Source organism: Branchiostoma belcheri, unplaced genomic scaffold (assembly GCF_001625305.1).
Source record: "Branchiostoma belcheri isolate BF01 breed outbred unplaced genomic scaffold, Haploidv18h27 scaffold12, whole genome shotgun sequence".
Taxonomy (NCBI): domain Eukaryota; kingdom Metazoa; phylum Chordata; class Leptocardii; order Amphioxiformes; family Branchiostomatidae; genus Branchiostoma; species Branchiostoma belcheri.
In genome coordinates, this window is record NW_017802602.1 from 49,849 (window position 1) to 74,848 (window position 25,000).

Here is a 25,000-nt window from a genome sequence, read left to right on the forward strand (position 1 = left end):
GGCGCGCTCCGATCAACAGCGGCGCTAAAACTGATCAAACCGTCCCTCGATATTCCGGCAAAGCTGCAGTTTTCCTGCCCCCTGATTTTGACGTTATCGTGCCAATATACTTCAGGACTTGGGTTTTCAGACGTACACAAAACACAGGAAACGCACAAGAACATAACAAGCACTGCTGGCTCCACCCACACAGTGTAGCATACCGGGGATATATGGTATGGTACACCCCACTTCTACGCTTCTACGCTTTCCAGATTCTACAAATCAAAATCAAAAGTTTTGTTTTTCTGTGGATTTTTGGAACTAAAGAAATCTAAAAAATTGTTTTGTACCGACGACTGTATGCGCCATATAATAATTATTCATCTTAACAACCTGCCTTTTACATGTAGGTGCTAGGAACATGTGCGGGGAAAATTGGTCTGGTCATGGCAATTAAAACATTTTCCTACATTTAACGCTACGATCAACTAATAGTAATAAGGAAACGCGGAAAAGGGAAGTGATTTCAGTTACATTCGTGTCGAAACTGCAAAAATGTGCCTTATATAGTGTTCCTAACAAGTGTTCCTGCCTGTGTTTACATGCCGAAAGGAGACGAAAACGTGTTTCCACCCGAGAAAAACAAGTCCGATTGATACAAACTGTTTAGAGTGACTTACCTGTAAGAAACGGTCTGTTCTCTGGCGTACTGCTTAGTTCTGAGTCGGTAAAAACTCCGCAGGAAGAAAGTGTTGCTCCCAGTCCGCTCCTTTGTTAGGAATGAGAAGACATGCAGGAGTGTGTAGCACATGGCTACGGCTTTCACGTGAACAGCGCGTGGACAAACACCGCCCAACGCGTGATAGCTCCCGACAGAACGTACAAGGCAACTACAAATAAATTTTGTTTCAACATAATCATCAAATATTACGCTATATTCGGACAGGTTCTTCAATGTAGTTAATATTTTGTTTCGACAAATGCATTCAGTTGTGCTATGTTCGCATTCATTATTAAATATAACTTTCTCTGCGGACCATAACATTCGTTCTGTCGCCCTCCGGCGCGTGATCAGTGGGTGGAATTTGCGGCATGCGGAGATTTTCGCGCCAAAACCGACGTCAGCACTTCCGGTGTTGCCCACTGCTGATATCAGATCTGAGTCAGCCATGTAGCCTCGCTAACGGCCCACGGTTGAAGGAGTTGCTTTGACAATTTTTACTAATACGTACAGCTATTTGATCTTTAACAATTGTTCTATTGCCCTATTTAGCGTGAAAAGAAAAGCGGTAACTAATGAAGGCTGCGACATACTACGAATTTAGAGCAGAAAAGTGGTTAAAATGTAACAAGATGAATGGACTGTGTTGGAGACTATTTGGCAGTGGGCATGTGACCCACTGAAGTCTTTGTTTGGGCACAGGAACGTCCGTACTAGTATTTCGGTGTTAGGCCATGTTGATTTGATTATATGGATGACATCCACGCGCGCATGAATTTTCGGCCGTTTCCAAAATAAAAAAAAGTTTTCAACCATGCTGTAAATCATACAAAACAGTTGCAAAATTAGGAAATATATACCGTGATCATACCGTAAGTTGCACAAAAAATAAAGGAAAATAATAACGTTACCAATGTCGTAGGATACCAAAACCAAACGAAAATGTAAGGAAATGAATTTGAAGTGTAGATTATTTGCACATCGCTCTGTGTCATCTGTTCAACCTTCATGACCACGTAGATTTCAGAATGAAAGCAACTTTTTTTTTGCAAAACGTTTTTTTATTCGCACGCTCGCATCAGTTTTGGGGTTCAAAGAGGATGTCATCCATAGAATCAAATCAACATGGCCTTATTTGCGGAAGGAAATAGAGCGTCTAGTCTTTTCTGACTTTTTCAGGTCTCCTTTTAAAAATGAACAATTAACCTAAATCAGTGAAACTCCTAATATTCCCCATACCGAATAGGCACTAGGTCCCTTGCCTCTGTGCTGACCTTGAAATTCTTGTTGTGCTTGAAAAAAGCCATCTGGCCTTGGGAATTGTTCTGCCCTTTTTAGTATTGTAGCTGCAATAAAATAAAATCACATAATTCTAAAGACTTTACACCAATTGTTGATTAACGTTACATTTCACTCAGACTCAGACCAACATATATTGTGTGAAAGCCGTCACCATCTGGCTGGATACTTCATCCTCTTTACACAGTCAGGAACGCACAAACACATATCATCATCATCAATGGCATCCCTTTTCAACCTCCTTGCTCTCCTTGAGTGTTATACCGTTAACGTCCGTTAACATCCGATAACCAAGGGGGTTAAAATCACACACAGTCATGCACGCAATAGGCTCAAACCAATAATGAATACTTCACTTTTTTCGGGAATAAACATAAACATGTTTATTGCAAACTGCGTTGGTAAAGTATGATTCTCTGGTATGGTTTTGTGTTTATTTATGGTTTATATATGGAATACATCTATGATGGCAAATATTTGGCCATGTTCTGGTATGGAAAACAACTAGAAGTCAAAGAGTGAATTAAGGGCGGAAGTCCGAATCGCTACTCTCCAAGCAGAGGTTGTGGGTGAATGATCGTATGTTTTTTATATATGGCCTTTTTTTGTGCGTGGCTAATGGATACTGGCTGGCCAATTTGATATTGTCTTTTTACCACCGAAAGGGATCTGCTTGGAGATTACGAATCGCGTCATGGTTTCAAACATGCCGTGGGCACGTGATCCATTCTACAAGCGCTTAATTTACGTTTACGTCACAGAAAAAACAGTCACGTGTCGCAGCTGGAATTTTCCCTCGCCAGTCTTTCCGCACATATAACGGTCTCCACCAGACTCCTTTTCGGGCTGAATTAGATAGCAGAAATCGGTCTAAAAGTAAGAGGATGTAGGATTTGGGAGCTATAATAGTTCTGGTATAAACCAGGCAAAAAGTTCATGCCTCTATCACTTTTTCATCCCTACTTGTCTTACAGCTAATCGTGGAGGTAGAAAAACCTCCACGAGCTAATTTACTACTCTTACAGCTACACTATAATAGTATATATAATCCTGCTCGCACAAATAGCCGAAGCTTTGGGAATGTCGTGTCAACCGTACAATACCGAAGGCGGGCGTCCTAATTTGATATAAGTCGCTACTGTGCGTTTGTTCAAGGAGCATTTTCATTTCATTGCTCAAAATGATTTAAGCTCAAAGTAGTGAAACTGTCCATCCCTAAATGAAATCATCGATATTATCGAAATTATCATCCGCAGACAGTGTGCTCATGATTTATCGCCAGGCCCACAGTAAAGCACGTGTCTGCATGAGAAACGGTATCTCCTAGCGAGGACTATGATAACTGCAGGTGTGGTTACCATGGCACACGGTTCGCTTCGATGGCCCGGCTCCAGTATGTTCAACATGAAAAAAAAATGTTTTCGCATACCTTAAATCTCGTCCATCAAAAGTTCATCAGGACATTATTGATGAAGCATAAACGTTATTATCATTAAAACTGTACATAGTACTGTTCCGTATATCGAATGTTTTCGAATTCATGCCCAAGGGCTAATTGCAGGAACAGAAGGAACATTTGGTATAAAATAAGACCCCTTTCCTCAATGAATTATAGCCACTCCAGACGTTTTGAACTGACTGTTTCTCCTACCGCGCATGCCCAAAGTCTCCGAGGAGCCCTTTGTTGTACATGTACTAAGTATTTGTCCACTGGCACTGCGGGGCTGACACAGATAGACGTGACACAGACGGGGGCTGGCACAGACGGGGGCTGGCACAGACGGGGGCTGGCACAGACGGGGGCTGGCACAGACGGGGGCTGACATAGACTTTTCTTCATCACAGCTGCATGGAAATATGTCAAATATATGTATGAATGTAATACCAACTTTGGCTTTATCTTTAATAGGCAGAGGAAACAAACAAACAACCACCAAATGCTGCAAGTACGTATATACTGCTCTGTTGAAGATAATAACGTATAATAACCTTACTTACAGTGGGAAGAGTTATTTGAGCAGTTGCCAGGGGGTCTGGCCATTGTGATGGTGCCTGATGTACGGGATCTCTGGGAGGCGTTACTTCCGCAGTTGCCAGAGGTTCGGGCAACTGTGCTGTTGTCGGAGGCGGCGATGGCGATGCATCTCGTACGAATGAAAAAACAGTATCATATTCATAATAAACTGTAGATGTTTGTACTTCAGTCTGTGGAAGGTATGTAGGGGGTGTAGAGTATGTAGGGGGTGTAGAGTATGTAGGGGGTGTAGAGTATGTAGGGGGTGTAGGAGGCCTAGGTGGGAGTGCCTCCAGCCGCCCGGGGTACACGCTGACTCCAGGGCTGACTCGGGATGTAGCGCCTCTGCCTCCGCCCGCCAGCCTCACGTGGAACTCCAGCACGCGCGGCCGCTCGCAGTAGAACGTGAAGTTCACTCCGTGGTACCCGTTAGTCTTCCCCTCTGGGCGGATCCGCCCGTCAAACACGCAGCAGATCTGCTCTCCTTCCAGCAACACGATGGGGCAACGGCACAACGCGTCCTGCTTTTCATTACAGACAGAGTGCGTCTTTGTTAAACAAGTACGATATTTTTGCTGCTGATGACTTTCGATTCGTTACTTTTAGCATCAGGTATCAGGAGCTCAACTGGTATTGAGTTCTATTCAAATATTGGGTGGTGGAGGGGAGAGAATATGTGGTGTCATAGAGGGAAAATGAAATTCACACTAGAAAGGCCAATATTTGCTTTGGAGCAAATACAGCGATGGGTTCACCACATTTTACCACATGGCAGGGAAAGAATGAGAAACACAAGGGAAAACAATGATTTACATTGATGTAACTATAATATGAAGTAAAATACAACTAAAACAACAGTTGGATAGCTATTCCCTACTTTATTGGTTAGGATTTTTAATTGTATAATGCAAACTGTTGATTTTCAAAATAAAAAAAAACGTCCATGCCCGGCATTCCAATGCTGGAGCAGGAAAGCTTGAAATACCTACCAAAACACTTGAATACAGACATACTGTCAGTATGGAAATGCTTCTGTGCAGGTGTTAATCAAGTTAAATCCCAACAGCCAATCAGCAAGAAGTATAGAGGAAAGCTGCATGCCTATTGGTTGATGCCCTGCATTCCATTGGGATGACTCATGCCCAAACGTGGTAAACAAGGCAAACTAACACAGTAATACATTTGCTATAACACAGCCAAAAAACTCAAATAAAACCATTCTAAAAGCCTGTATCACAATAATTTAAAAAACGCCTAGGGGTATTTGCCCACTGTACCTCCATACCAAATTTCAGGACCTTAGGCCCTAAAATGAAGAAGCTGAATCCATTTAAAAAATGGCAGGAGAAGAAGGAGAAGAAACATCAGAAAAAGCAATATGGTTTCACCACACCACTTCGTGGTGTGGTGAACCCATAAAAATGCATGAAATCAAGCTTGCGTCCATCCTGAAATAGAGCCCTTCATAGCCCAACATAGACTTCGGCATGGGACGCGTACGTGCGGAAAAAATCTAGCCTCCTTAGCAGACTCTCCGGTGAGCTTTTCGGAGAGCCTTTATAACGCGTTTCTTTTCTTTCTGGTATATCTTGCACTTTTTTTAATGCCAACATGTAATCAGACGTGGTGATGTCACACAACTTATTTTTACGTCGCCGCCAACACAGAGGACAATACAATGCGTGAGGAAAGTCACCTTTCCCAAGGGCACGGGATCGGTGACATGGCAGGATTCGAACCCGGGGCCTCTTGGTTCTGAGACGAACACTCTACTGTTACGCCATACCATCCCATCTTGCACTTCCAGTTGTACCGGGGTCCCTTTGCCGTGCCAGTACAAATACTAGTAGATGTGAGGTGCCAGAAAAAAGCGCATTATATTTAAAAGGCGAGCCGAAATGCCGACCCTGAGGAGCCTGCTAGGGAGGCTACAGGAAATGCGGGCTTCTTCGCAGATGTGGTCTTTGAACGTATAATTAAAAACAGGTTCAAGAGGCCCTGTAAATATTTGCTATAAAAGCTACTGCGGACTTCAGAACAAAGATTGTTTCTGAGCAAACACCCCGATAACCCGCCGGGGGTCTGCAGAACACTGATTTGATATAACCAAAAATCAATAGCAACAAACACACCTGGCGAGATGCGCATGAGACGGCTCGAGCTACCTGCAAGTATTTTGATGATCAGACAGTAGATCCATATTCACCAGGAGCAGCGGCTTATTGTATCAAATTGAAGTTTATCTCTATAGGTATGTGGATAAGTGATCCCCAAGCAGACGTAGGATGGCTCTGGAGTTTTTGCTTGTTTGGGGGTAATTTTGTATGTACGTAGGGCACGATGAGATAAATAGCGCGCACCACTGCCAGACTCCACATCTGCTTGGAGATTACTTAAATGACACGAACCAGTTGTACACTCACAAAACGTTCACACCTGGTGCATGCTCTAGGAAAGAATTGCAACCGCTTTTAGGGCTAACTTTTCTGCTACATCTAGATTTTTAAATTTCAAACAAAAGTACAAGTTAATATGGTGCGCACCAGAGTTCAAGTTGTGACTTGTATCAACACAACGTAACCACAAAAATAAGACTAACACTTAAGAGTTACGGATTCAGATGTCCCAGGAAAACGCAAATAAGTAGAGCCTTGTCAGTCACGTTTACGACCATTCTGTAACGTACTTACGGAAATGGTAAAAGTAATCAACAAGATTGATAAGATATCTTGTTATATACCTTTGTTGTCGCCGACAGTAGTTCAGTTTATCTTAGTCCAGCGAGAGCCGAGAAATTCCCATGTTTGAAAGCTGAAATTCCTGCAAATTCAATGACGGACCCTCAAGCATGTAGAACGGTCCTGAAACAACAGCACAAACAGGGCACCCGGTACACACGCCGCTACCGAAGTCTGTTCGTCCACGGGAAAACGCGGTGGCAGGAAAATGCTGTGGCGTCCAGGTTGTCGAGGGTGGTTTATGCTCGCCACACGTTGTTTGCCAACGCGGGGGGTTAAAGGTACGTGTTTTAGGCTCGCTCATTGGCGTACAAATAAAATGTTATGACCAGTCTGGCTAAAAATGTTCCCCAATCCCCACAGCTAGCTTTGTCACGTGGTCTACATAATCCTGTACCAGGATGTCTAACCTTCATCGACACAAGAAGTATTTATAGCTACATTGTACCAGACAGAGAAAGTGGCTTCTATATGTTGTATATTAATCATCATAGCAGTCCTTCTGGTTTGCTTCCCTCCGCCTGGCACCTGACAAGATGTCCTCCAGCAAAGATTCGAAGCTGTCTCCTCCCGTTTTCATCTGAAGAATCGCCTCAAAATCCGTTTCCCTGAGGTACCGGAGAAAATCCTCCTGCTGTTCCAGACTGAGAGAGAGAGAGAGGGAGGGAGGGAGAGAGGGAGAGAGAGAGAGAATGGTTTATCCACACGTAACCTTTCAAATACACTTAAAACAGTTTCCAGTTGTCACAAAGAAGCAGCTTTGTTGATTTAGCTGAACTGAGTTGTGACATACCATAGAAGCAATAAGATATGCATTACACCAATAAAATTATCTCGGACACTTGCTGAAAGTTGTATATACTTATAAAACTCTACTTAAAATCACATTGCGATGATTAGACTTATACATACTTTACACTTTGGTCCTGGGATGTCATCATGGCTTTCAGCTCCTTCAGCATTCTGCAGGCCTTTTCTGACACTGGTCTGTCGTAGTCATCCGCAGCCTCCACAAGCAGCTGCAGGCAGCCATGAGAGGACAGATTCTCCACGGCATGGCTCCAGTTTGTGTCTCCTGCCTCCATGCAGGAACTCTGAACATCGGAACCACCGTCCTGACCACGTGAGCTGTAGGAATGAGTGAGTGAATGAATGAATGAATGAATGAAAGAATGACAGAAGGCACAAGACCATTCTTCATTAAAGTTTTCTGGAGGCTTTTGTTTAATGCAATGTTACCATTTGCTTGTTTAAGAGACAGATGTAGAGCTGTACCTGTGGTTGGGACTCTGCCCTGTGCTAACAGCTCCAGCTGAAAACCCAGGCAGGTAGTGAGCGATCACGTGTTCCCAGAACCGCAGCGCTGCCAGCTTCACCTCCCAGTCCAGGTCCTTACTCACAGCCTGCAGGATCTGCAGCACCCGGCTCGCGTGCTGATTGGTCGGCTCAGCAGCCAATGGCAGCTGTTTCACTCCGGGTGACCTGTCACTGCAGGTCACCACCAGGTCATAGGTCGCCTCACCTACAATAGCTTCTGCTACTCGATGGGAATCGAGGGGTTCAAATGTGTGCTGATGCCGTTCTTGCTGATTTTGTTGTTGCTGATGTTGGTGTTGATGTCGTTGTTGTTGCTGTTCTTGTTTCTGTTGTTGCTTGTAGGATTCCAGGATCCGATGCCTGATTCCGTCGCACGTCTGCACCCAGAAGGAGAAGCAGCCGATGGCAGCGGTCCTCACGACTGTCTCCACGTCAGCACCAACAATCTGCACCAACATGTCCAGCACAGAATCCTACAGGATATATCAGCGGCAGCAATAAAGGTTTAACTATTCTCTAACCTGTAGTCTCTGGGGTTCTTTATTGTACATGTATTTCTCTATTTGCACACTATTGGTTATCTCCCCTTAGAATGTCATTGAATTTATCTACAGTTTAACAAGTTGAAAGAAAAGTACCTGAGTTAGATGTGAGTTAGTGATTAGTTAGGTGTGGGTTAGTGATTGGGTTACTGACCTGAGTTAGACCTGAGTCCTGTAGCAGAGCCTGCCACATAGCAGGTACAGTGGGGCAGTGTTTGAGGGCAGCCAGGGCAGAGGCTTGTGCGTAGCCGTCCCCCATCTCTACACAGTCCCAGATGCTGCTGTGGAAACCTCCCTGCACCAGCCAGGAACCCGCCAGGCCGTCTGGGCACAACCATAGAGTTAGCGTGGTGCATTCTTGTTTAAACTATAACTTTGGATCCAACACAAAATTCCCTCATCTACAGCTTTCCACCAGTCACTATCCATTGGCCAGTGTCCATTAGCCATCGTATGATCTGCTTGGAGATTAATAAAAAACACAACTATACAGTATCACCTTGAGCTTACCTTTGCACCCAGCCATCATGGCTGCCAGGAACTCGAAAACAGAATCGCGGATTTCCCAGCGCGGGTCACAGAGTCGGCGCTGCAGCACGGAGGTCAGCCCAGGTCGGGTGGAAAAACTGCAGGCAGCTACGGCACGGGACGTCTTCATCAGGGCTGCGGTCAGCTGCAGGCACTTACTCACCACCTGCAACACAGCAGCAAATCAGCTGCAGACACTTACTCACCACCTGCAACACAGCAGCAAATCAGCTGCAGACACTTACTCACCACCTGCAACACAACAAATCAGCTGCAGACACTTACTCACCACCTGCAACACAACAAATCAGCTGCAGACACTTACTCATCACCTGCAACACAGCAGCAAATCAGCTGCAGACACTTACTCACCACCTGCAACACAGCAGCAAATCAGCTGCAGGCACTTACTCACCACCTGCAACACAACAGCAAATCAGCTGCAGGCACTTACTCACCACCTGCAACACAACAGCAAATCAGCTGCAGGCACTTACTCACCACCTGCAACACAGCAAATCAGCTGCAGGCACTTACTCACCACCTGCAACACAACAGCAAATCAGCTGCAGGCACTTACTCACCACCTGCAACACAACAGCAAATCAGCTGCAGACACTTACTCACCACCTGCAACACAGCACAGCAAATCAGCTGCAGACACTTACTCACCACCTGCAACACAACAAATCAGCTGCAGGCACTTACTCACCAACTGCAACACAACAAATCAGCTGCAGACACTTACTCACCACCTGCAACACAGCAAACAAAGTGGCAGCAGATGTATCTATCTGTACTTGTTGCAAAAAAAATCACCTGCAGACACGTCGGATACTCACCATACAGTCTGCCTCCGGTCGGTCCAGGATGGAGACGAGACTGTCCATCACTTCCTTCAGGACAGGACTGGAGCCGACATCTGGGAAAAAACAAGGGAATCTTCTGTAACATTGCACACATGAGTCTGTAACATTGCACACATGAATATTATCTAATACTACATGGGCATCAGGCTGCATGCTGGGATAGCCTTACCTGCTTCTGTGACCAGGATGCATGCTGGGATAGCCTTACCTGCTTCTGTGACTAGGTGCATGCTGGGATAGCCTTACTGCTTCTGTGACCAGGGTGCCTGCTGGGATAGCCTTACCTGCTGTTGTGACCAGGGTGCATGCTGGGATAGCATTACCTGCTTGAGTGACCAGGTGCATGCTGGGATAGCCTTACCTGCTTGTGTGACCAGGGTGCATGCTGGGATAGCCTTACCTGCTTGTGTGACGAGACACATCAGTGTCTGTGCTGTGGCCTTGATGACACGAGAGTTTCCCTTCAGCATCGCAGCTGCAGGTGGCTCACAGGTGTTCTTACAGGTGTGTTCAGCTGTTCCAGCTGCAGCTGCCAGAACACCTGACAGGTGAGTCAGCACCTGTTCTGCCATTTGCTGATTGCTGCTGAAACACCCCTGAATAACATCACAGGTGGTCAAAACACATCAGAGAGGAAACGGCTGCGCTACAAACATAAGTACAAAACTGGTGAATGAAGGGAACAAAAATAAGGTCCCACCTTGGCAACAAACGTCTCCAGGGCAGACAGACTGCAGCAGACAGTGGAAACAACAGTACGGCTCGGCTGGGTCATCTGGGGACACAGTTATAAAAATCAAATGTAACTACTGGAAATAGTGTTTTGAATAGCAGAACTCTACAACTAAAGGACTTTCCAGTAAAAAGTATTGACAGTAACAGTGGGGAATGCGTGTAACTTTCCAGCAAGCAAGACAAAATGAAACATTCCAAATGTACCAAATCTCGATTACTACAATTCTTCATTTTTCAAATAACTATGTGCTCAATCATACATTCATGCTGTCCATCCTGTTTGCTGACCTGTTCTGACTGCAGAATTCCCAGCAGCGGCCGCAGAATCTGCTGCAGCAGTCGCTGGTAGTAATCCTGGGGAAACGCCCTAGGGTGAGAATTATTATCACAATTATATAAATTCCGGGTAACAATTCCTCACAATCCATCTGCTATGGCAGGCGGAGTTTTTCTCATCAAGCCGGCACTGGTCCTACAACTGTCAGCTAGTTCTTCTGCCTGCACACTTTTGCACTTCATCATGTAAGGTTATTGTTGTATGTAAATGTCTGTATATTGTCTGTTTTTAATATGGACCCTGGGTCTGATTCATAATCAGGAATAAAAAGAAATGATCAGGGAATAAGAATGAATAGAAATAAAATTAATAAATTCTGGGGAAAAGTCCAGTACAATGTGGGCTGAGTCAGGCTGGGTAGTAATGGAATATTAAATGGTAAACACTACTTCTATATAAATCATCTGCTGATACATTACTGTTACCTTGGCAACGGCGGGGAAACACACAGCACAGCTGTTAGCTGTCCAGCCTCCCTCGGGTCTGCAAGGTCAGCAGGCAGGGACAGCAACATCTCAAGGTCAGGAACAAAGTCAGCTGTGCTGCTGTAGGGAATTACATGGGCAGTTCGAACAGCTGATATATGGACAGCAACATCTCAAGGTCAGGAACAAAGTCAGCTGTGCTGCTGTAGGGAATTACATGGGCAGTTCGAACAGCTGATATATGGACAGCAACATCTCAAGGCCAGGAACAAAGTCAGCTGTGCTGCTGTAGGGAATTACATGGGCAGCTACATGTAGGACAGCTGATATATGGACAGCAACATCTCAAGGTCAGGAACAAAGTCAGCTGTGTTGCCCATGCCAGAAAAGGACATGTAGACAGCTAGGATAGGACAGCAGGTAAGCACAGAAATATTAACAAGTACAGACCTATAGTAATATATACGGATGGCACATGCTTCAGTCCTCTGCTCAATAATGTGCTTAAAGAAGTTGCATTTCCAACATCTACATCACTGATGTAAAACTGACCCACCTGCTCTGTTCCAGAACCCCCTGTAAAACTTCTACTGCAGCTCTCCTGACCTCTCGGCTGTCTGACCTCAGCAGCGGGAACCAGCTGCTCATGGGGTCACAGGTCACGACCTCCCAGCTGTCTGACCTCAGCAGTGGGTCAGAGTTCAGCTGAAGTGCTGATTTCAGCCGCCAGACTTCTGCAATCACCTACAATGGCAGTGCATTCTTAATTTCAAATTTAACAATTTTAATTACTATAAACTTTATCTAGACTACTGAATGGAAAAGAACAAAATAACAGATGCACTGACCTTTAACCCTGCTGCTGTGCATTCTGGGACAGTGCTGTTTAACTGGTCGTCCAGGAAGGATAAAATTGTTGCTGTTGAACTTTGCAAGTCTGTCAGGTCTGCCATATTTGGGCTGGCCAGAGGCTCTGTTGCCATGGTGACAGGCGGATGCTGTGTTGCCATGGTGACAGGCGGATGCTGTGTTGCCATGGTGACAGGCGGATGCTGTGTTGCCATGGTGACAGGCGGATGCTGTGTTGCCATGGTGACAGGCGGATGCTGTGTTGCCATGGTGACAGGCGGATGCTGTGTTGCCATGGCGACAGGGGGATGCTGTGTTGTCATGGCGACAGGCGGATGCTGTGTTGCCATGGTGACAGGCGGATGCTGAGTTGCCATGGTGACAGGCGGATGCTGTGAGAGGACGAGGGACGAGGCGAGGAGTCTGCAGGCCGATGCCGTCACAAACCGGCTGCTGTCTGCGGTGCAGCTCAGCACCTGGGGCAGAGCACCTGCAGAAACATGGAAACAACAACACAAACACATGTAGCAGCACGGTGCACCTGCAACAAGTAAACATCAACACAAACTAGAGCACCTGCTTAAACAAATAAAAAATCAACACAAATAATCCAAATAAATAACTGAAGGAACAAATAAACATCAACGCAAACTGGAGCTAGCCTATATCTTAATGAAACATCTTGGCAACTTTCTTATTTCAAATCTAAATGTCATGGCGGAGCACTGATGTCTCACCTGATGTGAGCAGCCAGGTGAGGAAATGTACCCACCTGAGGTAAGCAGCCAGGTGAGGAAATGTACCCACCTGAGGTAAGCAGCCAGGTGAGGAAATGTACCCACCTGAGGTAAGCAGCCAGGTGAGGAAATGTACCCACCTGATGTGAGCAGCCAGGTGAGGAAATGTACCCACCTGATGTGAGCAGCCAGGTGAGGAAATGTACCCACCTGAGGTAAGGAGCCAGGTGAGGAAATGTACCCACCTGAGGTAAGCAGCCAGGTGAGGAAATGTACCCACCTGAGGTAAGCAGCCAGGTGAGGAAATGTACCCACCTGATGTGAGGAGCCAGGTGAGCCCGTGTGTGTGCCTGGTGATGGAGTGCAGACCCTGCAGCCAGCTGTTCCTGATGTTGGCCACTGCAAACCTGTCGCCGGCGGCGACGGCAATAAACAACCCACGCAGGAGGTCGGGCGGCCCACGTAAGGCACATAACCCAGGCAGGGTGCTGAATAAAGATAAAAAAGGTGGGGTTAGCAGACAAAACCCACGCTAGAAACCCACGTAAGGCACAGGACCCAGGCTGGGTGCTGGGGAACACAGGAAGGGACCAGGCCTCGAAATTAACTTTTTTCACTATTGTCCCAGAATTGTCCCGAACATAGATTTCAATTGTCCCGAACTGAAGATGGATTGTCCCAGTCTGCTTTTCAGGAAATAAGTTGATGACAAAAATAAGAAAACAACAACTGAATTTGTACAACTTGAAGTCCACTTTATTAGTAAATGTAGGGAAATACATGATAATATCATGGGCATGGCACCGTCCCTGATATTTGGAATCCCTGGTTGGTCAAATTTAAATGTTTGTCAGAGTATTATATATTTATAGGCTGCCAGCAGTCTGCAGCAGGATGGATGGATCGCGTTCCCAAATGACGTGGATGGTCTTAGAATTTTCCAATTGCCCCAAAATTGTCCCGAAACGTAATTTGAATTGTCCCAAGCTGAAAATTTAGTGTCATTTGACACTGGGACAATGTTAATTTCGAGCCCTGGGGACACTGGGGGTTAGGGGACAAAACCCACGCTGGAAACCCACGTAAGGCACAGAACCCAGGCTGGGTGCTGGGTGAACATAGAAAGGGTCACCCACGGGGGTTAGGCCATACCAATTTAATTGTTTTGGTTAACAGATTTTTGTAGAAAAATAATGTACCGGGTGGGCGAAAAAAAATAATAACAGGCCTAGGCATCCTAAATATGGCCCAAAATGGTACGATAGGAGCCATGAAGTCAACATACCAAGCTGGTTCAAAATTTAACATAACTGTAACAACTCGGAAGAAAAGGACTGTTTTCAACTGTTCAGGGCAAAATATGAATTTTTTTTTTGCAAATCAGAAAAAAATTAAGTGGGCAAATCCGTTAACCAAGAAATTAAATTGGTGTGGCCTTAGGGGACAAAACCCACGCTGGAGACCCATACATGGTGCTGGATAAACACATATAGGAAGAGAATGCTTAGCGGCAGAGTCCAGTCATACAAACCTGGGATGGAGGTAGACAGGCAGTTTTAGGGAGCAGCAGACTGGTTGGGTTAGGAGCAGAACCAAGGACTGAATAGTCAGGAATGAGTTGGGGGGGGGGGGGTCTGTAAAAAGTGTCCTGCCTACCTTGCCAGACATCCAGCGACTCTCAGTCCAAAAGCTAGCACCTCGTTGGAAGCCTGCAGATTCGTGAGCTCCTGGAGGAACAGCAAAGTTCCAGACAGCGGGGACAGCAGAGTGTCTACAGCAGGTACAAAATAATTCTGCGTAAAAACAATGTTTCGTGCCAGCATTGATGTTGTTGTTGTTGTCTAATGTCTCGCGAGACTTGTTCTCTTGGTGCTGGTTTGCGCTTGGTTCAGTTCAGAGTCAAATTGTTTCTCTAGGTATTTAACTCTTGGTGCCTTGCACTTGCATGAAGCTGGAAGTGTCTTTAGTAGAGCAGGTCGAATCAGTGCGTACTCTCGATGTACCGGGAGAAGGCTAAGTACATCTGCTAGTTTACTGTTTCAGGAAAGATCAGAAATGCTAGATAGGAGTCTTGAAGTCAACACAAAAGGCTTGGACTTTCCTCAACTGTTGGTGGTAAAATATGAGCATATTTGAACCAGAACCAGAATCTTTTTTTTTTTTTTGCAAATCAGAAAAAAACGAAGAGGTGAATCTGAGAACCAACAATTAAATTGGTGTGGCCTCACCTGAGTCCGCTGAAATCCGCTCGAGCCAGGAGACCAGCTTCTGCAGGGACGTGTCGTCTTGTACGGACTTGTCTGGGTCCAGCAGCATGGCCCACACCTGCCGCAGCAAGGCACACCTGTCCTCCGAAACACACCTGTCCTCCAAAACACACCTGTCCTCTGATACACACCTGTCCTCCGATACACACCTGTCCTCCCAAACACACCTGTCCTCCGATACACACCTGTCCTCAGATACACACCTGTCCTGGTCCATGATATGTGTTATCGCATCCTGCAGGGCAAATATGAAATGTAGAAACACAGACTGAAATTGTGAATGTAGGATTCAACACAAGCGGCAAATGTTGCTGTCTTGTAAGAGAAGCCATGCAGCAGTCACCAGAGCTGAACTATGTATGTGGACATGAACAATAATATTATGGTTGACTAATCAGTATAACGTTAACGTTATGTGCATTCTCATAGTTATACCTTGCTGTAACAGTGCTAACTGACCATGCTAAATGGTCGTGCGACCTTTTAGTGTAGTGGTTAGCGTTGGTGACCGCCAAGCGGACAACTCGGGTTCGATTCCCGGTTGTGACATGCTCGCCCCTTTCGGTTTTTACAGTGGTTCCCATGCCGGCCCTGTGAGTACTGGCACTGAGGATAAGTGTGGCAGCTCCAGGGATGTCGGACTCGGAAGATTCGAGGACGAATCTTGAAAGAAAAGGGGGAGTAGTGTAACAGTGCTAACTGACCATGCTAAATGGTCGTGCGACCTTTTAGTGTAGTGGTTAGCGTTGGTGACCGCCAAGCGGACAACTCGGGTTCGATTCCTGGTTGTGACATGCTCGCCCCTTTCGGTTTTTACATTGCTGCTATTTACCTGGATACTCTTGGATAATTAAAAATGCTGCTACACAATGTACACATATCATAGATAATACCGACACAAGCGTTATCTTCTTTGTTTGTTTGTTTGTTTGTTTACCTCTATCTTGAAGTCTTTTCGCCAAACTTGGAAGAACTCTGCGCTGCCCACATGGTCTGTGTTGTTGCAGGTCACAGGATCAGTCTACTTTACAATAGGGGTGGCACTGTCTAATAACGTGTTTTATTTTAGAATAGTTACAAATCAAAAAGGTACACAAATCAAAGAAATACCAACATCGTTTAGCAAATGAATCTAAATGTTTGATTTTGTAAGGCCAGTTGAGACAGAAAACCAAGGTAGATATGACTTTACGTTTGGAGAACATGGTAGAATCCCCGGGGTCAGATAAACCAACATGGCTGCCAGAGTTCAGTAACATACGTTCTTTCTGCTTCTTTCTGCAGTTTTCACCCTGAAATCCAAACTATGACTCACTACGTCGCGGAAGGGTGCAGTCGGGAACTGCAGAAAATGAATTTGCTTGAGTTTAAGGTAGAACCAACAACAATACTAGTATGATATGCTCATATTTCGATAGCGTACTAGTAAATGTATCTGCTTTTGACGCCTGCTTTCAAACGGCGCCTGGCGAGGGTCAGAGGAACTGCAGCTGATTCGCCCGGAAAGCCAGTTGCATATCAAATGCTGTCACAGGCCTTGACCTTGGATCTCTTTTCATTCATACGACAGAACTAGAGGAGATGTGAAACTTGGCCAAATCGTACTTCACATATCCAAACGGTTGCTATTAAAGATTTTGCCAACTTTGGGTTCGGCACCTGCCATTTGACCGGTGTAACGTTAACGGTAGGCCCCGAAAATCAGTGAGTAAAGATAGGGAAAGAGACTTCATTGAATCAAGCCATGTATTTAGCTAAATTTCCCCTCAAACTGCAGACTTTCCAAGGGGAGCATGCCCCCACACTCCCTAGTATTGTTACACCTTCAGTATGAGGCCTTTGAATAGCGCCCATCATGATTTTACGCCAAACAAAATTGAGATGTCGGGGGGAAAAATCAGGCTGGCTAGAACACAGGTTATACTGGCTATACCGATACAGTCAGATACCGTTCGGTGTGATATAGCTACAGAACAGTGATTACAGATGACTGCAGTTGCGACAGACGCCTCATGTAGGTAAGTTGTTCCATTCTATAATTGTCTGTGGAAAGAACGGGCGGAGCTTCGCGGATAGACCGGCAGAAATCCCTGCGCGACGCTGGCGCGGATTCCCCTGATTCAGATGTCATTAACAACACTTTTTCCTCATAAAGACTGAGCCTATTTTCCCATCAATAACGTGCGATTCTGTAATAAACTCTGCCGTTCTCCTGGCAGGGATCAGACCAGGCTTAGGGCTCCCTGATGGAGGAAGTAATTTAGGCCACACCGACTCAATTCTATGGAAGACATCCTCTCAAGACCCCCAAACTAGTGCGCGCGGGCGGATAAAAAAATTCCGGACAAAAATAAAAATGCTAGTAAACCACAGGAATACAAAGCTGGTATTGTGAATTGCAGTTTAACACGACAAGCCGGCACATGCTGGCTTTTTGCGGAATTTATTAATCAGCACTGTACGTATAGCCTCTACCAGGCACGTCGCAAATTGGAGCTTCTATGGCCCTGGATCTTCTCTGGTCTACTATCCCTTTATTTCGGCCAATTTCTACTATTTTTTCCAGCGATCCGCGGTGCCTGGTAGAGGCTATGTCAGGGGAGTTTGTCCGTTGGGGTGCGGCGAAGTGTTCTCTCAACGGACAAACTGCCTTGGCATGCTTATCTTATCTTTCTATTTGGCCGATTTCTACTCTTTCCGGCCGCCTTCTCAAGCCTGGTAGAGGCTACTGTACGTATGTACTGAGCCTATTTCCCCATCAATAACAGGCGCTTCTGTAATAAAGTCTGCCGTTCTCCTGACGGGATCAGACCAGGCTTAGGGCTCCCTGATGGAGGAAGTGATTTACCGTCAGCAGCGCGTATTTCTGGGCGGGGACGGTACGTTTTATCAGCAGGGTCTCTCTGGGCGGGGACGGTGCGTTTTACCCTGCAAGGGGGGTCTGTTTCTGACTAATGCTGAGTCCTATCCTTGGTCCTATAAAGGATTATTATAATCTTGGCTGTAACGTCCTTTACGAGTGAGTGAACATTTTCTACTCTCGTACATGCTGCAGTACCCATTACGGGCGCTAGATGTCTCTGCTGCACGGCCAGCCGTCAGCCGGCCCGTTGAGAGACGTAATTTGAGGATTCCTTGTTGACAACTCTGCATAATGATGTGTAAGGGATGAACACAAAACCCCAGAGGGGCCCACTATTATAGTCTCCACCAGACTCATTTGCAGACTGAAGAAATAGTAGCAATCGGCCTAAAAAGAATGTAGCTGGCCAGAGGAGTTGGCCGGCCACAGAGGACACAGTTTCTATGCAGGCAAACTGGACCCTCTTGTCGCTACCATCACCATTTTCAAAAATCATACTTAAGTAGCTTTCATAAATAACCCCACACATTCCTAATTTTTGTTTAGATTTCCTTGTTTACTACTTTTCATTATTCCTTTTCATTATTGTAGATAGAATTGAATCGTATTGTATTTTATTTTATTGTTTTGTTTCATTTACCCGTTACCTAAGTTGTTACCTCCGGGTAGGGATGTATATCCCGAGCGCGGAGGTTTTGTGAGGGAAGACGAAAACTGCGTTCGCACCCGTTTCTCGCGTTTGGGTGGACGGATATGTCTGGGACTTGGTATACGTTTTGCTGTTGGGCTGTAGATGGTGCACGTTGTTTTGGTTTTTTAGTATGTGTGTTTTAGTGCGTGAAAATGATGCGTTTAGACCGCCGATGGACACCCCTTTCAGTGTGAAAGTGGGCCTCAGCTTTTGACCTTTGCATGTATAATCACCATTGAGGTCGCGACCACTGATCTGACCTTTCACACAGAGGGGTGTCAGCATTCTTTGAAACTGTTCAGATGTGAACCACATGTGCCGTCAATCAACGTCTCGTGCCTGGTGGGATCGCGCGGGTCGCAGCCAGCGAACTTCCGGGTGGGCCAATGGGTCAGGGGTCAACGCCCTCTTGCGCAATTTCGGATGTTTTCGGCTTACAAATACCGTGGTATACTGTCTCAGACGTTCTCGGGACTCGGTGTATCTTCTGTTAATGGGCTGTAGATGGTGCAGGTTTTTTTTGTTTTATTGTATATGTGTTTTGGGGCGTAAGATTATTTGTATTTCGTGTCTCGGACACCCGTTACTGTTGTTAGTGTGTGAAAATGGTCGCGCGGGTTGACCATTTGCGGTTACATCTTCGCCAATCAATCAGCACACTCGGCTCGGGGTCGCCGATGTTATCCTGGAGCTAGCTTGGGTGCCATCCCCTACCGCGAGTGAGCGATAATCTTTCGGCCAGGGAAAGCCACACGCCCCGCCGACCCTGATTTGCGCCCTGGCTCTCCTCGCGTCCGGATCTGGCCGGGTGTCTGTACAAAGCCTCTCGACCGCTGAGTCCCTGTGTTTTCGAACTTCGGTGGGGATTTCCGTGTTGTTTTCTGATTTTCATCATCCACTAAGATATACTTGAAGACCGAGCGTGATTTGAACTAGTGTGGGATAAGTGGGGAGGGATGGCAGCCGCGGGGGGAAGCGTAGCGGCTTGATACATTTTCGAGAGCAAGTTCCGCGCACTGGAGTTGATTTCTCACGCGGCCGTTTGTGTAGGTGTTTGTTTACATTATCGCTGGTCGCTGAGGGTCGGGCAGCCAGATTCGCCACGGGATGCCTCCTGTCCTTTCTATTTTTGGGCTCCAGTCGGCTAGGGGGGATTAGTGATTTCACACATCATTTAGCCAATTACAAACATTTCGAAACTTTTCGAAAAAAATGGTATTCGCGCGAATTCACTAGTTAATTCAAAGAACAGTCCCAACATGCACCCAACATTCTGCAACATACATTACAATACCCGGAGGTACAAAATCTACGATTTTCCTTGTTTCTTATTTATCCGATTTATTTGAATTGTTAATCACGTTATGAAGGGAGGCCTCCTCATAAGCATTTTATGCTTCCGGCCTCCCTGCACTGTTACATTTCATTTATATTTTCTTGTATTTGTATTTGTGTTGTTACATTTTGTTTTAAAGTGCGAAATAAACTGAAATTGAAACAAAAATGGGCCATATATAAAAAGCAAACAATATTCCACCATCACATAAGCATTTTATGCTTCCGGCCTCCCTGCACTGTTACATTTCATTTATATTTTCTTGTATTTGTATTTGTGTTGTTACATTTTGTTTTAAAGTGCGAAATAAACTGAAATTGAAACAAAAATGGGCCATATATAAAAAGCAAACAATATTCCACCATCAACCTCTGCTTGAAGAGTATCCATGACTCACAGGCTGGGACTATCGGAATGAACGTTAATGACTCGGCAGACCGTTAATGACTCGGCAGTCATTAATGACTCGGCAGTCGTTATTCCGTGAGCTGTAACTACTCCTGACTCTGTTTCAGGGCGGGAATTCAATCAGGTCAGTATCCGGCCAGTCCCAAGGGACACGTGGGCAGCGGAACCGTGCTGTAATGGCTTTATGGCATCGGAGGGGGGTGTAACAGGGGGGTGGTGCTTTAACTGTGATGCTGTAATGGCTTATAACATGGGGGTGTCACATTGGGGTGCTGTAACTGTGGTGCTGTAATGGCTTTATAACATGGGGGTGTAACATAGGGGGTGCTGTAACCGTGGTGCTGTAATGGCTTTGTAACATGGGGGGCGCTGTAACTGGTGGTGTAATGACTTTATATAATGGGGATGGGGGGATGTAACATGGGGGGGGGGTGCTGTAACCGTGTTGCTGTAATGGCTTTACAACTTTAATACATAGTATTATAGGTTGATTCATCTATAGTCTTGTAAGTAGGTCAATTCTATTACACCCACGCGTCTGTCTTCTGAAAGTCGCTGTACTTTTGTTGTGTTCTTGTTTGTCTTTCTTGGGGGGGGGGTCTGTAACTGTGGTGCTGTAATGGCTTTACAGCGTCGATGAGGGCGCTGTATCGTGTATCCGTGCTGCTCTAAGGACTGTGTAACATCGGTGTATCCTTCTGGCACTAACAGCCTGCTATCTTCAGTCCTGGTAGTCCATGCGATTGTTCATCTCCAGTCTTGCCGTTCCTAACTGTCAGGTACGCATCGGGTTCTGTGGTTCTATAAACCGTGGCCCCATTCCTATGATAATGAGGCATTCTCCGAGATTTTTAATGAGAAATCCCTAATCCTATCTGGGTCCGTTAATGCTAAGTTGGGCGCAGTTATTCAGGTTCTGTATCTGTATAGCCGGTATAACCGCCAGCTTCTCAGGCACGCGGCGCGGCGGCAGTTAGCTATATCACACCGAACGACTTATTACACTCAATCCTTGCACATTTTGTTTAAACCTTTCTAGTGATAATACCCAAACTGTGCTTGGTGGCAACAAATTCCAGCCTACAATAGTTCTCGGAAAATACGGAGGGGGGGGGGCATAACGCCAGTAAGCGGAGGTTAAGTGTTGTAATAGTTTTATCAGTTCTCTGCTCCCCGCACCTGGTCTTACCACATTACAGTAATGATCCGTGCAGGCAGCGGCGCATCCCTCACTGTCCCCTGCATTCTCCTCGCCCGGTTTGTCGGCGTAACGCCGGCTTCAGGCGGGATCATATTATGTTCCTGGCAGGCTGTACGGAATAATCCGTATTTTACATTACTCTCCAAGCAGAGGTTGTGGGGAATGATCGTTACCTTTTTATAGTCAAGTCAATCTTTATTGCACAACAATGTAACGGGTACGATGCATGGCAAATTAACTCTTCAGTACTACATATCTAACATCTACTCTCACGTCTACAGTAATACCTACAAGTTCTATGTATCGAATATAATATACTTTTTCAAAAAGGTAATATAGTACATGTATATATATATAAATATATATACATTTTTTTATATATGGAACATGGCTTACATGATAATGTATATGTCTTGAGTTCTATATGACTCTATAAGATCGGTGGCATGTCAGGACTCGAACCTGGGACCTCTTGGTTCCGAGTCGAGCACTCTGCCGCTACGCCACACAAGTCGGTAATTTCTGCCGGAATGCTCCGGTGTTGTTTGTCAGCAGGTTTGATCAGGCTGCAGCTATGAAAGGCCACAATGCGTCACTGTCCGGGCGATTTTCTCGCCAGTTTTTCTGCACACATCATAAGGCCATGCTGATTTGATTATATGGATGACATCCTCTGGGAACCCCAAAACTGATGCGAGCGTGCGAATAAAAAAAAGTTTTGCAAAAATAAAAGTTGCTTTCATTATGAAATCTACGTGGTCATGAAGGTTGAACAAATGACACAGAGTATGGTTTGGCGAATAATCTAGTCTTCAAATTCATTTCTTTACATTTCGTCTTTTGTTTGATTTTGGCATTCTACGACATTGGTATCGTTTTTAAATATTCTTTTTGCAACTTACGGTATATATTTGCTCATTTTGCAACTGTTTTGTACGATTTACAGTACGGTTGAAAACTTTGTTTTTTTCTTGGAAACAGCCGAAAATTCATGCGCGCGTGGATGTCATCCATATAATCAAATCAACATGGCCCGATGATACCCGCAATGTCTGACTGTCCGCGCGATTTTCCCGGTAGTTTTTCTGCAGACGTGTAGTGATACCCTTCAACACGCGGCTCTCACCGGAACAGACACGTCTCCGCGGGGGGTCCCTCTGCAAAAACACGATAACCGAAAATCGGCTCAACACACGTCAGAAGGATTTTCCGGTGCGCGTTTCTGGAATCAAGTACAACAGATTTCAACAAACTGGATATTAGAGTATCTCTACGTGCAGTAATCAAGTACAGTACAACAGATTTCAAGAGACTGGATGCTAGAGACAAAATATATCTTTACATGCAAAAATAGGTATATGTTTCCTGAATCAAGTACAGATTTCAAGAGACTGGATGCTAGAGAAAGATTCCAATACATCTTTACATGCAATAACTCCCACAATGCAAAAATAGGTATAGGTATAAGAGACTCGATGCCAAAATAGGTCAATATATACAAGACTGCTTTGTTATTAGAAATTCATTATTAGATTGTAACACTATCTCAAAGACAGACTTGTGCTAGACCTTGTTGTTTGAGTAATGAGGATATATTAGGTTTTATGCTGTATTAGGTCTTATTCTATCCTTTTCTTTTCGCCACCAACACAGGGGACAAATACATGACAGGACAATACTCATTTTCACCTGAGCGAAGTGAGGAAAGTCGTGTAAAGTGCCTTTCCCAAGGGCACAAGATCGAATTTTAAGAAACTGGATACTAGAGGTTTGAGTATACCTGCAGTATCTCTACGTGCAATAATTCCCACCATACAAAAATAGGTGAATATAAAAAAGACTGCTTTGTTATCAGAACAAAAATACCGAAACTCACGATTAGCACAGGTCTGTACCAAAGACAGACTTGTGCTAGACCTTGTTGTTTGAGTATAATTAGGATATATTAAGATTGATGCTAATTAGGTCTTATTCTATCCTTTTCTTGTTTTCTTGTACTTTGTTCAATAGTTGTTGCCATCTCTGCGGGAGTTCCTCTGCAAAACACGATAACCGCACCAAGCCTACACGCACGTCAGGAGGATTTTCCGGCACGCGTTTCTGGAATCAAGTACAACAGATTTTTTTTAATTCCAACATGTAATCACCAGACGTGGTGACGGCACACTCAAGTTTTTTCAACTTAACGGTTAATTCCGCCACCAACACAGGGGACAAATACATGACAGGACAATACTCATTTACACCTGAGCGAAGTTAGGAAAGTCGTGTAAAGTGCCTTTCCCAAGGGCACAAGATCGAATTTTAAGAAACTGGATACTAGAGATTTGAGTATACCTGCACTATCTCTACGTGCAATAATTCCCACCATACAAAAATGGGTAAATGTAAAAAAAAAGACAAGCCTACACACACGTCAAGCGCATTTTCAGCTTTCTCGAATCAAGTACAGTACAACAGATTTGAAGAGACTGGATGCTAGAGACAAAATATATTTTTATATGCAAAAATAGGTGTATGTATAAAAGACTGCTGTGTTATTAGAAAAATACCGAAACTCATGATAAGCCCCACTCGATTGTAACATTATGTCAAAGACAGACTTGTGCTATTCTATACCTTTTCGTATTTTTCAAGAGATTTCAAGAGACTAGCTGTTTTAATAGAGAAAGATTCCAATATATCTTCACATGCAATAACTCTCACGATGCAAAAATATACACGACTGCTTTGTTATTAGAAATTAGCCCCACTCGATTGTAACACTACATCAAAGACAGACTTGTGCTAGCCCTTGTTTGAGTATATATTATATAACAACGATATATATATATATATTAGGTCTTATTCTATACTTTTTATGTACTTTGTTCAATAGTTGTTCGCCGTACAATGTACCACCCAGCAGGGTTCCTCCTGCAAAACACGATAACCACCCTCGCCTCCGCACACGTCACACGGATTTTCCGCCGCGCGTTTCTATCGACTTCAGGGTCTCTCCATTTTGTCAGAGCGAATTTTACTTTATTCTTTATTTCAGGCATCACTCGCCAATATAGAAGAAAACATACAGATAGAAATACACATAATAACAAGTTCAAACTAGAAAGGTAACATTTTCAAAGCAAATACACAATGTTT

The 25,000-nt window shown here is 44.9% G+C and overlaps 2 protein-coding genes across 3 annotated transcripts; both read right to left on the reverse strand.

Annotated features, from left to right (window-relative positions):
• Positions 1-7,141: 7,141 nt before the first annotated feature.
• LOC109462905 (BRCA1-associated ATM activator 1-like) lies at positions 7,142-12,557 on the reverse strand. 2 transcript variants are annotated; one of them, XM_019759537.1, is made up of 12 exons: positions 12,356-12,557; positions 12,064-12,251; positions 11,508-11,624; positions 11,034-11,112; positions 10,711-10,785; positions 10,411-10,606; positions 9,984-10,063; positions 9,124-9,307; positions 8,768-8,937; positions 8,030-8,544; positions 7,667-7,882; positions 7,142-7,398 (listed from the first exon to the last, which is right to left on the reverse strand). In XM_019759537.1, exons 1-12 carry the CDS (start codon positions 12,542-12,544, stop codon positions 7,236-7,238), a joined length of 2,172 nt encoding a protein of 723 aa, XP_019615096.1. In that variant the 5' UTR covers positions 12,545-12,557; the 3' UTR covers positions 7,142-7,235. The 2 variants fall into 2 exon arrangements, with proteins under 2 accessions (XP_019615096.1, XP_019615095.1); XM_019759536.1 differs by having other exon boundaries at positions 11,508-11,627.
• A 268-nt stretch (positions 12,558-12,825) lies between these two features.
• On the reverse strand, positions 12,826-16,454 carry LOC109462616 (BRCA1-associated ATM activator 1-like). The gene is made up of 7 exons (XM_019759178.1): positions 16,298-16,454; positions 15,510-15,595; positions 15,322-15,455; positions 14,750-14,864; positions 14,163-14,201; positions 13,374-13,581; positions 12,826-12,846 (listed from the first exon to the last, which is right to left on the reverse strand). The coding sequence occupies exons 2-7, from the start codon at positions 15,575-15,577 to the stop codon at positions 12,826-12,828; spliced, it is 585 nt and encodes a 194-aa protein (XP_019614737.1). The 5' UTR covers positions 15,578-15,595; positions 16,298-16,454.
• Positions 16,455-25,000: the final 8,546 nt, after the last annotated feature.